Below are 17206 nucleotides of genomic sequence, written 5' to 3' on the forward strand. Positions count from 1 at the left end.
TGTATAATTATTTTTAGATCCATACGGGTTATTGCTTGTAACAATAACCTATTTCTTTTTATTGTGGAATAATAGTCTGTTAAGTGGACGTACCATTTTTTAAATAATTTCCCTGATAATGGATTTCTGAATTTTTTCCATTTTTTGAATATTACAGATAAATCTATGAATATTTGTGTACAGTTTTTAAGTGAGTATATTTCTTTTAATCTTTCTTCTTCCTCCTCCTCCTTATTTTTTTCTCCTCCTCCTTCTTCTTTAAATCAAGGCAAATGGAATGACCAAGTTCTACTGTGTATATGTCTATAATGTGTTAACAAACACATTTAAAAAATCTAATTCTCCACATCAGGTTTGTCTCCCCATTGGTCCTAATTCCATTGTCCAGGACAAGATTGTGTGGAAATCACACAATTTGTGTTGTGAGCTAGTTTCACAGTCACTTATGTCTCTCTACATCTTATACAATGACATACTCACTTATTTCTACAAATAGGTTTTTTAGTTTGGAGACTTAAGAATCTCTTTATATAGAAAGCATAATTCTTCCTTAGGGGTTGTCCAAATATTTGTTTTGGTTCACTTCTGTGTCCCAGTTTATATATAAGCTGCCAACTTGGGCTACTTTATTCTACTAGTATAGGGAATTCTTATGTCTCATAAAGCAAACTTCAATCCAGTAACCGTGAATAAAATCTCTAAAAGTCTAATATAGATCTGAGTTACTACTGTCTTATTGAACAACACTCCCCAAGTAATGTGTATCTTCTTTCATATTTTTTATATTTTTTAGTTTAGTGAAATAGGAGTGTCAGGTTTGGGCATCCTGCTTAGGCTTATATAACATCCATGACTGGAACAGGGTAGGTGCTTGCTTATTTATTTATTTATTTATTTATTGCATTATTCCTTTACCTGGGATTACTCTGCAAATCTAGATAGATGAATTTGGTTAGGATTGTTGATATTAAATCTGGCAGCCTTACAATTTCTGAAAGTAAAAGATTTCCTGTGTGTTAAAAATATATGTATCTCCACTGGGGAGCCAAACCACAACTTTCCTATCCCTCAAAACCATTGCTATTGAATAGTTTCATAAAACCAGTTTCCAGGATGTTGAAAATGTGACATATGAAATAATGAAGCAGATGTTTCTACAAATCCACAGAACTCAAAAGACAGTGCAGTGCTGGGTAGTAGCATGAGGACCAGGTAAGGGAGCCTTCTTTGTATCTGCTATGACAGTTGCTTTTAATGTTTGCTCTGATAATGAAGAAGTATGTTGCAATTTTCTTCTCACCTATTAGAAAACTTTGTCTGTGTTCACATCAACCTCGAATATGCAATGTTGATGCATCACCTATTGCAAGGTGATGAGGCCAGCTGTGCTCACTTGCTGTGAGTTTTGCAATCTTGCCCTTTTTTATTTTTTATTGTTGACTTGTCCTTGAAATGGTGCATTGAACCTTAAGAAGATTTTTCTTGCAACATTTATGCTAGTTTTTTTTTTTTCCTGGTGACACAAGCAGTGAATGTGTATTACAAAAGTTTAGAAGCCAATCAATTATAAAGAAGAAAAGCTACATATAATATTCTACAGCTCATAGATGATAATAAAATATGTCGATGTGGTTTTTCAGTTTCTCACATATATGTGTATGCATACATCCAGTTAAAAGTGTATTTCAAGTGCATTTATCTGCCATTAAGTGAAACCCTAATTTTAGTATCTGGATAAAAACATTTTTTGCAAAACAAATTAATCTCTCTCCAACTATCTCTTATAAGGATATAATCATAAATCCATATGTACAATGTTTATTTTTTATGCAGTTTGATGCCAATTATGAGATTTTCCTCACTTGACAACACTAGAATTGGTCTGAATTGAACAGTAGCACTGTTTTGATGTTTGGTCAGACATTCAGACCTAAGAGTTGAAGGTTAAGTGTATTATTTATTAGATATGATTTCTAGTTGAAGGTCATCCACCACTCTACTCTTATTATTATTACATAGTTTCCAACTGCAGCATACTTCTCATTTATACAGCAATGAGATGATTGCATTGCCACAATTATTAATACAATTATTAATACATTAATTATTGTTTTTAAAGAACATTCACATCATCCTATGTAATGCAGGATAAAACAAGTTTAGAAGGTGGTTTCTTATTTCTTGATTGGAAAATAGCCAAACAGGATTTGTAATCTGAAATTATTTTCACCATTTCCAATTAAGTCTATCCTGCCATTCAGTTTTCTTAAATAAATATTTATTATCTTTCCTGATACATTGTGACTAAACCTAAAATGGGCTTGTGGAATTGATAAGAGAGTTGAATGGCTTTTATAAATCATTAGTCCAATCCTTTCATTTACTGCAGAGGAAGTAATGTTCTCAACAAGTTAAGTGCTATTTGATGCCACAAGATATTAAAACAGTGTTTGACCTAAAATCAGATATTCAATCTTTATATTATGTTCTGCCATAGGTTTTGCAAGTCACTTGCCTTACTCAGATTTTCTGTTCATAATTTGGAAATAGAATGTAAATTCACAGCTCTATCCCACAAAACCTTTAGTCCTTTAGTAGTTTTACTGATCAATATAGCTTAATTCAAATAGAATTTCAAGGGAAAGGAAAAGAAAGGGAATGAAAGGAAAAGAAAGAAATGACTCTAGAGCATATTTCAGGTCCACAGGCATACTTTTACTCATGATGTCAGTGAAAATTGAATTCATCTCCAGCCTGCTATAACTTAGATCCAGGAAATCAGCCTGAGAAATAAGTGGGCCTTCTTTTAGCTAGGTTTTCAAAGACAATATCTTATTCAAGGTAGGCAGCAGTGGAGCAATGTGTAAGGGCTGAAGTATCGATCTGCTCCCCACACTAATTTTACCGTGGTCCAGAAATCATATTTGGCAAAAGAGGGGAGGGAATTCAAGACCAGTCTGATGTTGTGGCACTCAAAGCCCGGAAACACCTGACCTGCCTAGCTCTCAGACCAGTATACTCATGCTATTTGCTGTTTATTTTCTAGATTTGTAGATTTTAACTGTTCAGTTCTCATATTTATCATGCATTTGTGAATACTGGGCTATATGGTTCATAAAAAGGCACTGAACCCTATTTTTAAGTAGCCCTTTATTAGTTATATCAGACAAGTTCTGTTAACTCTCAGTTTCCTCAACCATGATATTAAAATGACAACATTTGCCTCTCAGTTTTATTGTTAAAATTGAATGAGAGAAGAAATGTGGAATAACCAGGCACAGTTTTGCTAATGAATCATATTATGCCCTTGATTAAAAATGATTACCTCATTTTTCTGTTCTCAAAGAGAAGGCTGTTCAAGATCCTGATTTGAGTCTGGATATTTCTAATATTTGAACTTTCCAAAAATATGCTTTCACCCAGATCTTATTCTTCATGATTTCATTAGTTTTTCATATCTTTATTTAAAGTTCCATCTGGAATACCTCTTGTGACAGTTTTCATGAATTAGATATGCAACTGTGAGAATGAGAGCTATATTGTCAGTTCGTTTGGTGGTTGAATAAGTAGAGATGATGTCACTTTCATTTGTGAACCTCTTGCTGATTTGCTGTGTGGTTTTTCTGCAGTTATGTGCTTCATTGATGTTTTAGGAGCAGAAGAATGATTGCCCACAAATTTTCTGATAGATGTAAGACTGAGGCTAAGCAGGATTTTGTAATTGCTTGAGACCTTAGAAAGGTCGTATGTAAACTTGAATGGTTATGGTTATCCTTTATGATAGTCATTATAATTCATTATAATCATTATAATTCATTCTCAACCACAGGCATCAAATATTTGGATATTTGATGACTGCTGACCTGTGTAGGTTTCTAAGTAGTGACCTAATAGAAAATATATGAATGACTAAGGGTTCTGTCCTCTTACAGAAATATTCTACATGCTCAACATTTATCTTCCCAAGTCATCCTGTTTACTACATATTTAATCATACCATATTTTACATTGTAGATTGTTTTTTTCTCTTACTTTAGGATACATTTTTGTAATGCACAATTTAGACTTGCAAACGGTATTTGAAATACTGAAAACTTTAAGGCATCAAATACTCCAAGATTTCATCTTACTCCAATTAGAATGGCTTTTATCAAGAACACAATAATAGATGTTGGCAGAGATGTGGGGGAAAAGGCACCCTTTTACATTACTGGTGGAGTTGCAAATTGGTGCAGCCACTCTGGAAAGCAGTTTGGAGAATCCTAAGAAAACTTGGAATGGACCCACCTTTTGACCCAGTTATCCCACTCCTTGGTTTATACCCAAAGGACCTAAAATCAGCAAACTACAGTAACACAGCCACATCAGTGTTTATAGCAGCTCAGTTCACAATAGCTAGATTGTGGAACCAACCTAGATGCCCTTCAACAGATGAATGGATAAAGAAACTCTGGTATATATACACAATGGAATGAGACAGACTTCATTGCCCTATGTACATGTATGACTACACGAATGGTATGAATCTACATTTTGTGCAACCATAGAAACGAAATTATGTACCCCATTTGTGTACAATGAATCAAAATGCAGTCTGTAAAAAATTAAAAGCTAAATAAAAATTTAAAAAAATACTCATCTAGGTTCCTTAGTTCCTAGAACCATATGGATAAGTCCAAAGAAGACATGTAAATAGCCAATAGGTGTACCAAAAAGGAAATGTTAAACACCACTAATCTCCACGGAGATGAAAAGCAAAACTACAAGGAGATAGCACCTCACACCTCTTAGGATAATTATCAATCCATCAATCAATAAACAAGTTTTGGTGAGGATGTGGAGAAATTGGAACCTATATGTCAGTGGGAATGGAAAATTATATAATGTTCTGGAAGACAGTGTGGAGATTCATCAGAATATTAAAACAGAACTACTATATGACCCAACAGTCTCACTTCTGGGTATATATCTGAAAGAATTGATATGAGGATCTCAAAGAGATATCTGCATTCCATGTTCATTTCTGTATTAGCTAATATAGGAAAACAACCTAAATGTCTATTGGCAGATGAACAGATAAAGAGAATGTGGTTAATACACAGAATGGAATACCATTCAGCCCTAAAAAGGAAATGCTGTCATATGCAACAAAAAGGATTAACATGGATAACATTATGCTATGTCAGTACAGTTGGACAAATACTACATGATTCCACATATATGAGATAACCTAAAGTCACCAAATTCATACAAAAAGTCCTTAGAATGGTGGTTGTCAAGAGTTAGGAGGAAGGAGACACAAGTTTGCTTTTAAATGAATGTGAAGTTAAAAACATAAATTTTATTATACAATCTCATTAAATAATGAAACTTAAAAACAAGTTCAGCAAAATAAAGGGAGATTTTTAAATGTTAAGGTGGCAGAATTTTTTTAAAAAATTAAATAGCATTCCATTGTTTATTTGTATATTTGTCTATTCATTTTTCTGATAATGGACTCCTAGGTTGATTCCATCTCTTATCTATTTTAATAGTGCAGCACTGAACATGGGAGTTCAGAGATATTGATTTCAATTCCTTTGTATATTATTTTCACCAAACACACAGACAAAATTGATAAGTACATAAAGTGATGGATTTATTTATTTTCTTGATTTAATCATTCCATAATGTAAACATTAAAAAATGACATTGTGACTCGTGAATACATAACATACACAATCTTTTGTCACTTAAGGAAGGCATTATGGCCATGTTTGTAATTTTATTTTCACAAATCTTCTGATATCTTCTTCATATAGTTTGTTAAGATTGTGATGAATAAAAAGTGTACTCTTCTGTCTTATAACCGCAATGGTATCATGGGGTATAAATTTTTGTTTATGTACTTACTTTTAGCCCAATTCATTTCCCACTTTCTCATAGGAAATTTAAATACAGTCCGTGTTGGGCCTCCCCTTACTCTTACCACCTGTGTTGAGCTAGCTGAGTCAATGTTCTGGAGCAGTGATGCTCAAACAGAGGTGACCTCCTCCTGACCAGGAGCTATTTGCCAATGTCTAGAGGTAATTTTGATTGACATACTTGAGAAGGCCTGACTTCATGTGGTGGGTGGAGTCTATAGATGCTGCTCAACATTTCATAATATAAAAAGAAGACACTTGAATCTGAATTATACAAGGGAAGATGTCAATACCAATATTAAGAAATTGTTCTCTAGAGGCTTAGGCCACCTCAAAGCTCAGGGAGTCCCACCAGTGACTATCATGTACCCACACTCATTATCAATGGGGTGCCTATCATCCTAGCACAAATAGCTCCTTCAGGTCTGTCACATTTCTCTTTCTATAAATTTGTGACATAGGACCTTGGTGTGATTTGGAACACTGATTTGGTTCCACTAGATGGCACATTCTCTGAAGTCTTTTATTACCCATAATGTGCTGCCAGGGAGTAAGGCAGAGTTACCACTATTTATGTCATCATAGACTTCTTCTCGGTACTCCAAACTGAGAAACTCTTTTGAACTTGGAAAATCTCTCTCTACATACAATCTCATCTACTTCAGCAAGAAATTATTGATCTAACAGCTATAAAAGGCAGAAGACAAATGATTAAACATTTTCCACAGCTCAAAAATATTCCCATAACTTTCTTGAGACATTGGTAATGAAGTTTTTCAGTCATTATGTTATTTATTCTTTTATTCGGTTGGGAAATATAAATTAAGCACATACTATGTGCTGTTTCTGATACTCAGAGACGGACACAGACACCATGACATCCATCCCCATTCTCATGGAAGTTAAGTTCTAGTGCAGCAAGACCAAAATATGTTCCCTTCATAAAAAAGATAAATTATTCTAGAATTATAATTTTAGATTATGATCATGAAAAAATGACCAAAGAGAACTACAGAAGGTAATGTAATAAATAAAGTAAGGAAAAAGTTTAACCTTAGATAGATTGGCCAGGGAAGGCTTTTCTGAGAATAGGGCATCTGAGCTTCAATGGTGACAAGGAAATAAAGACAAGGGACTTGAAATAGAATGAGCTAACCAGTGGGTTATGTTTGATGAGTAGAAAGGGGGCAAATGTGACAGCAATGACCCTGTTGTCTCCAAATTCAGGATGGTAATACACCATTTTCTTGGTCAGAGTGTGTGTGTGTATGTTCAACAAGGAGCATTTTAAAATTTTCTGTAATTTGAAATTGTTGCTGATATAGCTATTCCTACTTTTAAAATGTATTTTAATTCTAGACTCTTGGTGTGGACATTCTAAAATAGCCAGTGCTATCTGTTGAGCTAAGATGCTGTCACTGAGCATGTGAGGTGGCTTCCTCCTTGGGATGGTAGTTAAAGCATCTTTCCTCAGATATTCTCTGAGTGATATCACTACAGTGGTTGTTTGATTTTAGGAAGTCAACCAAGGATAGTCAGCAAAATATGACTTATGATTAACTCATGAATGTGGTTTAGAATTCAAATTCAAAATTAATTCTGATAGGAAGTCAAGCATAACTTCTGTTTTATAGGTATCTTCTGTTTTCCTTTTTTTCCTCTCTTTTCTTCTCCCCACCCCCACTGTCTTCCTTTCTTTCTTTCTTTCTCTTTCTTTCTTTCTTTCTTTTCTTTCTTTCCTTTAACTGTTTAGGGAACATATTTTTTTTTTTTAAATTTTGGTATTAAACATTAATAAAGGCTGTCAAAGTAAATTTTTGATTATAATAATGCTATCTATTCACCTCACTAGTGATGCTAAAAAATTAATAACATAATGTCTATAGAAAATACTAGACTCCTTGGGAAAACATAAGGCACTGTCTCTATCTGTCTATATGTTTGTCTGTCTCTGTGTTTATACACACACACACACACACACACACACACACACACACATGCAAACACATACACTATATAATTTTTGTGACCCTGAAATTTTAATGTACTACTAGTATTCCATTGCTGCCCCAGCTTCAGTGTTGTTTCTGCTTTTTGCCTCTTTTGCAAACATAAAAAATAAAGTAAGATTTTAAAAGGAAAATTATTATAATTCATAGTAGTCATAAACAATTTTGAAAATGTAGTATTTTCTATTTACTGAACAATGTTCCAGTCTATCATTTCATTGTCCTCACAGTAAACCTAAAGAATTAAATTGTATTTTACCATTTAACTGGTGAGGGAACGACCTATTTCAGATCACTTTTGGACTGTCCAAGGATACCTTCATAATAAGCAAGAGTATAAATAGGAAAATATTAAATGTTTCCCAAATTCTGATATAAAAGCCACTGATTAAAGTCTTGTCTTATTAACATTCTTTCTGGAAAAAAAATGAGCCATTTTCATCATGGTCAAATTTAGAGACAGCCCAATTTAGAGAAAGCAAGTTATTTCTACCATCTCTGAGAATTTATGCCAAAGTGAGTCTTTGCTAGTTTAAGAAATAATTTTAGTCTTACATATGATTAAAATCCAATCAAAGAGATCTCTTATTTAGTGGTTGAAGAAAGCAGTGTATGTGGAAATATATTAAACTCTTTTGAGACAGTAACATTATATAGTCAAAATCAGATCAATTGAACTATAGTCAGCTGGTACTACGTAACTCCAAAATAACATCTGAGGTACAGAAATATTTGGTGACTTTCCTACAGCCCCAGACCAAAAATAAATTTGGATTAAAATGGATGTGTCTAAATTTACATTGAAATTTTATTAAAAAATATAAAGAAGTTTATTGGGATTCAGGATAGGACAGGATAGTAGAGAAAGGAGCAGAAATCACCCTGGCTATCTCTCTGGGCTAAATTCTTAAGGTACCACTGAGGCTTACAACAACTTTTAAGGTTAGGTAATATTATTCACATTTTTTCCCAAGGAAACCAAAGTTTATAAGGGTATGCAAATTTTCCAAAATCCTATAATCATTCATTTGAGGGCTAGTATTCATATTTAAATTTGCATTATTCAATAATACTTCACATTGCCTTTAAGACAGTCAATCTTCTATCATGGAAATAAAATTGATTGAAAGTACACACACACACACACACACACACACACACACACACACACACACACTTTTTCCAGATGTTTAAGTTTCTAACATCACTGGTTGAGGAGAAGCCTGCTTTGTATGTGTGTGCTTAGTAGGGATTGAACTCAGGGACTAAAACATGCTAAGTAAGCAAGCACTGAGCTACACCCCCAGCCCTTTTTATTTTATTCTGAGACAGGATCTTGCTAAGTTGCCCAGGCTGACCTCCAACTTGTGATGAATCCTCTTATCTCAGCCTCCCAAGTAACTGGGATGCTAGGATGTCCTACCTGCTATTTTTAAGAGTGCCCTATATAGGATAAACCATCATGCCTCCTCCCTTTTAATTTTAATTTTATTTTTTTGTGAGGGTACCAGAGATTGAACTCAGGGACTCTCAACCATTGAGCTACATCCCCAGCCCTATTTGTATTTTATTTAGAGATAGGATCTCACTGAGTTGCTTAACACCTCCCTTTTGGTGAAACTGACTTTGAACTTGCGATCCTCCTGTCTCAGCCTCCTGAGTGTTACAGGCGTGAGCCACTGAGCCTGGCCCTCCTCCCTTTAAAAAAAAAAAAAAATGTTTTTCTATTGTTTTCTTTTTTTCAGTGCTAAAGAAGTTAATACAACTTTCAAAATGTGTTTATAGAACTCCTCTTTCTTATTTTACGTTTAAATTGTTACATTATGTATTTACATTTTTATTTTCACAATACCATCCAGCTTCTTGCCTTATAGAATGCAAAACGCTGCCAGCAAGTATTATGAACACTCTCCCACTTATTTTGTTCATAAAAAGAAGAGGTCGAGTTTGATGGCTTTTGCAAGAATGCTATTAGTCTGTGTTAAAGACAAAGAAAAACACAGAAGTATGTGGGCGTGATTGGTAGGCTTATCTCTTTCTACAGCATCACCAACAAAAATGGTACTTGTGACTTCTGACAGCAGCAGTTGCTCTTAGTTGTTAAATTTATTTGGGGGTTGAGTAAAATATTGGGATGAATGATGAAGTTACATGTTACTATGTGTTAGGTTATATAATTCAAATAATAAACAACAGACTTTTAGAAGAAACAGATAACACGAGGAACACCCAGGGGCCTTCAATTGCAAAACAACAGAATGCAAGAAAGGGCATTTGATCAACCATAATTATTCACTTATTATAAGACTTGGTGATACATTAAGCAGGGACATCACAAAGATGCCCTATCAAGAATATTGTGAGAAGAATACACAAAATGGCTCGTAATGTAATATGTGATTTTGTAGAAGTTCATTAGGTGTGAATTCATGCTATTAATATCTAAGAAGAGAGAATAAATTGCCTTGGGATCATTGCTGCTCACAGTTTCAGCAAAAAAAAAATAAATAAAAAAAGAAAGAAAGAAACAGAAACCTGCAAAAATATCAGCATAGGGATCCAAACACTCAGCACATTGGAGGCTTTGGTGAGAGGGAGAATCATGATACATAATAGAAGTCATTTGAAATAAATGCAAAAGGTCCCTCTGCAGACGGGTAGATGATGATCAGTGCAAGTGTTTGAGAACAAAGGAAATGCTAGTTAAAGATCCATGAGATGGGACAAACTCTGAAGCCATTAGTGGATAGGTAATTGGTAGTTTTGTTCCATAGTGTTAGCTATTCTTCTATCCCCATCTCTAGACTGGTCCCAAGGAAAGGAAGGTCCTTGGCAATCATGAAAATACACAAAATACCTCTGTGCATAGCAAGGTTTAAGGGAAATCAGAGCTGATCTAGGGAGGCCACTCTTCAATATCCACATGTACATACAAGTTGCAGTCCCAAGGACTTTAGGTTTTTGGTTGTTTTTCATAAGACTTAAATGTTTACTTTCTAAGTTTGTTACCAGCACTTTAACAAAAGAATCATAGTATAAAGTTGTGACTGCATAAGCTAAAACAAATATTAATTCTTGTTAAAGAATTTTACCTGTGTTTTCAATAATGACAGATACCTTTATATTATCATTGCACTCAGACTAAGGGAATGAAAACATTGAATTGGGAAAACAACACGAAACAAAATATCTCAGTTTGAAATATGAAAATAGAAGTATAATAAAATGTACAGTTAGGGCAAACGTTTGTTGCAAATCTGTTTTGCTCACTCCCAGCTATTTTGGTTACTGTCAGTGATAAGTTTGCTTCATTCATGCAAAAGTATGTGTGTGCTAACTTGTGGTATTAAGACACTGAGCAGGAACAAATGGATCCTTGCTTTACTCAGTAGCAAGTTCAATAAACTAGCTGCCTAATTCAGCAAACAATAATAATAAAATATGATGAGCATTATGACAATAAAAGTAGAGGGTTCCAGGTAACACTTGGTAGAAGTGTCCAAATCAGTCTAGAGATTTCCTGAGCAAGACAGTCCATGAGCAAGTGGTTTTAAGCTAAAATTAATTAAAGGAATAGACACTGGCTAATGAATTAAAATATGCACTGAAATTTAAGTTGAATGATGTATTAAGTCCTAGAGAACTGAAATTGATAATTTTTCATGGAATTTTGATGATTTGTGATTTTAATGGTTATTATCTGATTTATTTATTACTAGAAACACTTTGGTTTGGGGTAACCATATAGTGGGTAGCCAAATTGCTACTCACTGAGAGAATAACTTCCTTCTGATCAGTTTTTATTTCTTTTTATTTCAAAATTTATTGGAATGTGATTCAAATACCATAAAATTCATCATTTGAACATATAAAACTCAGGTGTTTAGAATTCTATTAATGTCATGTAATTACCAGTATTTAATTACAAAACATGGCTATCATCCCAAAGAAAAATCACATACCACCTAGCAGTTACTGCCCCTTCCTCCTTTCCTCTTTAGCCCCTAGCGACCACTAATCAAGTCTTTGTCTGTAGATTTTCCTATTCTAAATATGTCACATAAGTGAGCTACTGTTACATGTGATCTCTTATAACTGACTTTTTTTTACTTAGCACAGTATTTTCAGTGTTTGCCCATACTGCCACATATATCAATACTTTGCTGCTTCATTGTGGTCAAATAAGACAGTATTGTATAGATATACTATATATTTTTAATCCATTGGTAGATGTAATTTGAGATTTTTTTTTTTTTACTTTTTAACTATTATGAATAATGCTTCTATGAACATTGAGTGTGAATTTTTATATAGTCCTATACCTTTATTTCTCTTGGGTATACAAATGCCAGTGGAACTGTTACATCATATGTTAAACTATGATTACCCTTTTAAGGAACTGAAAGTCTGTTTTCCAAAATAGTTATATCATTTTACATTCTCATCAGCAGTATTTTGCTTTCTTTTTATAGACCCCAGAGGAACTGGAGGATGTTTCTGACCTTGAAGAAGACCATGAGGTTCGCAGCCACACCAGCGTTCAGACTGAAGGGAAAACTGACCGGGTATGTTGTCTCCTTAGAATGAAATCTGGGCTGCGTCCTCTCCTTGTCAATCTTTGCAGCCTCTTCTAGGTGGGAATCTTGGATCAAGATCTGGTTTTGTGGAGCACAGGGAGAAAACCCTCAGGACACAGGAGCAGCAGCAAAAGGGAATTATTTCCTTTCCTTGAGAGCTCAGAGTGAAGCCATTTCAGGTCATGCAGTGAATCACTCCATACTGCTTTTGATCTTTATATATAGAAGCCATGTGAATATAAAAGTGAAATATGTACATATTTGTTTAGGGAAGAATAGAGAAATCAAAAAGTTGTAAATATACTTTGAAATTCTAGGGGGAATGAAGACCCTCCCAAATCAATATTCCTTACTTTTCTTCTGGTTTGCAATGACCTTTTCTTCACCTACTTCCAACACATACACACACACACACACACACACACACACACACACACACACACACCCCTAAAAATATTAACCCCCATTTCTGAATTACTCTGACATTTTGTACTTCTCTTTACTCACATCCAAATTGTGGGACTCTGTGACAGTTTGGCATTCTAGCTGCTGATAGCTTGTAACTGCAGACCTGACCACATAACCTGCATCTGAAATCCAGGTAGTAGAGCATAGCAGCTATGACTGCCTGAGAATGTACTAGAATCAGCTGTCTCGTACTATAATATAAGAAAATTAGCTTCTCTCTATCTCAGTTCCATCATTTGTGAAGTGAGGATACTAATAATACCCACTATATGAGGATTATTGTGGGAATTAACTGATTTCACTAACAGAGAATTTACACAGTGCCTAGTTCATTGTAAGTTCTTGATAATGGTAAGCAGTTATCAGTACTAGCAATAGTATGATCATAATAATTATCATTGTTACCATTATTATTAAAACAGGTAAATTCAGTTGCACAAAATTTGGAATGGAAAGAAAATGCTTAATATTTCTGTGCCCTATTCCTTTGTGGACCTATTGTTGTCACACTATTATATGGAAAGGCTTGGGCACACTGTATTACTTGTAGCATTATTTTTACACAGCCTCCTTAGAAGAAATTGAAGCAAGGATCTGTTTGACATACCCCAAGTCATGAATGCAAGTGAGTGCCTTTCCTTAAATAAGAATACTAACATTCCCTGAAATGTTTCCATATGCTAGTGTATTGTATGGTTTGTGATAAATGATTTAAAACAAACTTTTTACCAAATTTTACTCATAAATCTTTGGATTTCTGTTTTCTAAGAATGAAAATAAGATAAATGAATTTAAAATATCTAATTTTAAATAGATTAAGATAAGCAGGTTTTGTTACTTCTCTTTTTATTTCCTTTTTTCAATCCCACAACTTATCATGTAAAAGATATTTTGTTTCTGTTTTCTTTCTATTCATTTAATTTTACACATGTGAATGAATGCTAAAAACTCTTTTAAAAACATACTGATATTTTTTAATTAACAGTAATCTCTAGCATTTATATATTTTTATGATTAAAGAAATATTTTCTCATTTAATATAAAATACAGAAAATATTATGAAATATAATATGAAAAAATGTTATTTTTGGAAAATTCTATGTTCTTAGATATTCATATCGCCTAGAACTACTATTTATAAGTCAACGACCTTGTTTGTTTAGAAATGCTGTTTTTCTCCATTTATAGTGATATGAGTATTGTTTGTCTTTCTGTTGAGCACAATGTTCTACAGAAAGACACCTTTATCACATAACCCGACAGTTAGTATTTGATAATGTATTGGGCAATGCCCCTATCTTGAATTTCCATTTCTTGCTGATTATTTGAATTGTCCTTCCTCTAGAAGCCAGTTCATGTTAGAAACTATTTGGGGCACACAGCACCTGTATTTAATTTCCTTCAAATCTAGCTGGCATCATTGGTAAGATGAAATCATATGCATGGCAGTGGGATTGGAAAGACTTTTTGCTAAAGGTAAATTACTCATGCTTTCAGTGAAGTGACTGATGTGAGTTACTGGAGGCAGAAAGTAGGTGTCAGGGCTTACAACACCTTTATTAAAATAAAGGCACGTTTAGAACGCTGGGATTAAGATAAACATGCCTAGATTATTATTCTGAGTCATCATGTGCAGACAATGAAGCCTTGTTTAAGGCCTTTAATATTTAGAAACTTCATGTTTCTTAATCTGAAAAATGAGAATACCATACCTTTCATGGTATCTTCATATAAGATACCATGAGAATGTTTTTGTAAACTTTAAAACTGTGTAAGAAGTTAAATTTTTCTTACCATTATTTTTATTTATATTTTTATTCTTGTTCAAATTTATATAGTTACTAACCTAGCAAGTGGGGACTGTTTTCAGGCAGACCTTTGGTTATTACTACACATCCACTTCACTTAAGATATAAAGTTAGTAGATTGAGTCCTTTACTAAAAATACAAAGAAAGCACCTCCACCACAACAAACTGATACGTTATTAATGGAATGAGAGAGAAAATGGAACACAGGATGCAACAGCTGTCTTAGAATGGCATAATAGAAATATTCTTTTAAGTTTTAAAGAGTAGTTATACTGTGACCAATAACACTATTAATGTGTATGCACCTCCTGGGATTATTATAGCAGATTCAACTCTCAAATGTGAATATGTGTAGCTCACATCTCTTCTCAACCCAAATCACCTGACCATACCTAAGATCCAAGATTATATTTCAATAGATTTTATATTTTATATTTGATAGATGTCTCTACCAGACATCTTTTATTCCCAACTTTGCATATTCCTTATTTATTCAATGATGTTATGTCATTCAGTCTCATCTCTACCTGGGACCTTATCTTTGCTTTCTACTTGGAATGACTGTAATTTGTGTCCTTTGGGATGTATGTATCTTTTGACACATTTCATAAGTAAAATCACTTTGAGAAGATACTGTAAGATTTTGAAGGTAGTCTTTTGAGAATTATTTGAGTTCTCTGCTGTGCTCAGTGTGGAATTCCTGGTTACTGCACCAGACAAGTATCTAGATTTCTTTTTGTTTGCTGCTATTATGAAAAAGTAAATGTCTTTTTGGTTCTTCAGTTAGGCACACTCTGCTGTATTGAGCATGCGCTAGAACGAATTTCAGATACTGTTTAGTAAAGGAAAGAGAGTTATTTATTTTCATTTTGTTATCTGCATTTCATTCCTAGTAGCTTTGGCTCAACATCGTCTGTTATTGTTGTCATAACAGTGGTAAATGCCACTGGGATTTGTAAAGGTCTATAACTAACAAAGAATGATTTAGAGTCTGTGGTCAATGAGAGAAAAATATTAAAATACCAATAGTACATGCCTTATGAATGGTAGTGGAACTGCAATGAAAATTAGTGATTAAACAAGAACACTCACTGAACTGAGGTTGTGGTTACATCCACTGATTGAGCATTCCTGAGTGACACAGGCATTTGAGTGTGTTATGGGTTCACAGAACATCCTTCACAGGGTTCACTGTTTATTTTGTTCATACTTTCAGCAAAGATAAAATAGGCATCTTTTATCTTGAAAGTTCAGAGTTTAAAATCGGATGAAAAATAGACTTCTGTTAAGATAATCAAATCCTAAACTGAAAATAAGATGTCTTGCTAGTCTGAAAAGCTTCCTTATCGAGTACACTAAATGCATGCTAAATTATATTTTCTCTTTAAACAGAGTAGTGGCAGCTACCATTTTATACATTATAGTTTACAGAACATCTCCTAATTTGCATGTTATTTTACAAACACTAGAATTTTTTTTTTTAATTTATCCATTGATTTTGTGAATTAGAGAATTAGGGTCAATGAATTAAAGTAGTTTATTTAAGACATGTTGACTGAGACCAAATCCCAGGTTTTCTGGCTTCAACCACATATTGTTCCCAGTACTTATAAATTTGGGTAGATACTTATCATCGCCTACAATTTCAATGCCCTACAGTTGCTATATTCTGTGGTACAGAATTAATGTTATAATTGTTTACTATGAAAATGATTTGTGAAAATAAAATTCATAAACCTAAAACCAGATCTGTTTGAACTTTGAAATTTTTAAATACCCCAATCTACAATTTTCCTTTAACAACAAAACCAGTTTGCCAATTATGTGGAAACTACCTAGTGATACCTAGACCCTGACAGTCTCCACTAGAAAGAAGAGCACTCTACCCTGATGAAATGGAGTATCAGGCAAGGAGTCACAGAACAGAATGAGAATCCAAAGTTTCCGAGCATGGAATCCAAAAGGACAGAAGCTTTTCATTCAGTCTCTCATCACATTGACCTTCAAAATGTATCAGTAAAAGGATTTAAATTTCTGTTTTCTCTGGTTTATTTTCCATTGGGAGCAAAGTAGCAGTAAAGATTCAGGAAATTGTTTAATTACCAGTAAGGGGGACAGTTGAGAGAATATTTCTCAAGACTATTTGGAGGAGAACTACATTTAGAAAGACACAATAAAATGGTTTGAAACAGAGTTTGAGGAGTGGAATGCAAGAGCAAGTGACTCATCTTTTCCAGCACTGTTTTATTTTGTAGAAGTCAAGATTATGGGATTTGGAGTCACATAAACATAGATTCAAATCTTAGTTGTACTAATTACTAACACTGTGACCTTGGAAAAGTTATATTTCTCACATTCAATTTTCTCATTTGTAAATTTTGATAACGATAGCATCTATTTCATAGGGATTTTCAAAAATTAAATTAATTTTGTGAAAAAT

At 33.8% G+C, this 17206-nt stretch overlaps 1 protein-coding gene across 3 annotated transcripts in view; it reads left to right on the forward strand.

The window, feature by feature from the left end:
• Nucleotides 1-17206, forward strand: part of CTNNA3 (catenin alpha 3) — a 1874587-nt gene that overhangs the window by 1654268 nt on the left and 203113 nt on the right. For all 3 annotated transcript variants that reach the window (XM_079135772.1, XM_079135773.1, XM_079135774.1), the window contains exon 14: nucleotides 12385-12477. In XM_079135772.1, coding sequence (XP_078991898.1) covers nucleotides 12385-12477 — 93 coding nt within the window. The remainder of the gene's footprint in view (nucleotides 1-12384; nucleotides 12478-17206) is intronic.

The sequence above is a fragment of the Sciurus vulgaris genome (assembly GCF_902686455.1).
Source record: "Sciurus vulgaris genome assembly, chromosome: 4".
Taxonomy (NCBI): domain Eukaryota; kingdom Metazoa; phylum Chordata; class Mammalia; order Rodentia; family Sciuridae; genus Sciurus; species Sciurus vulgaris.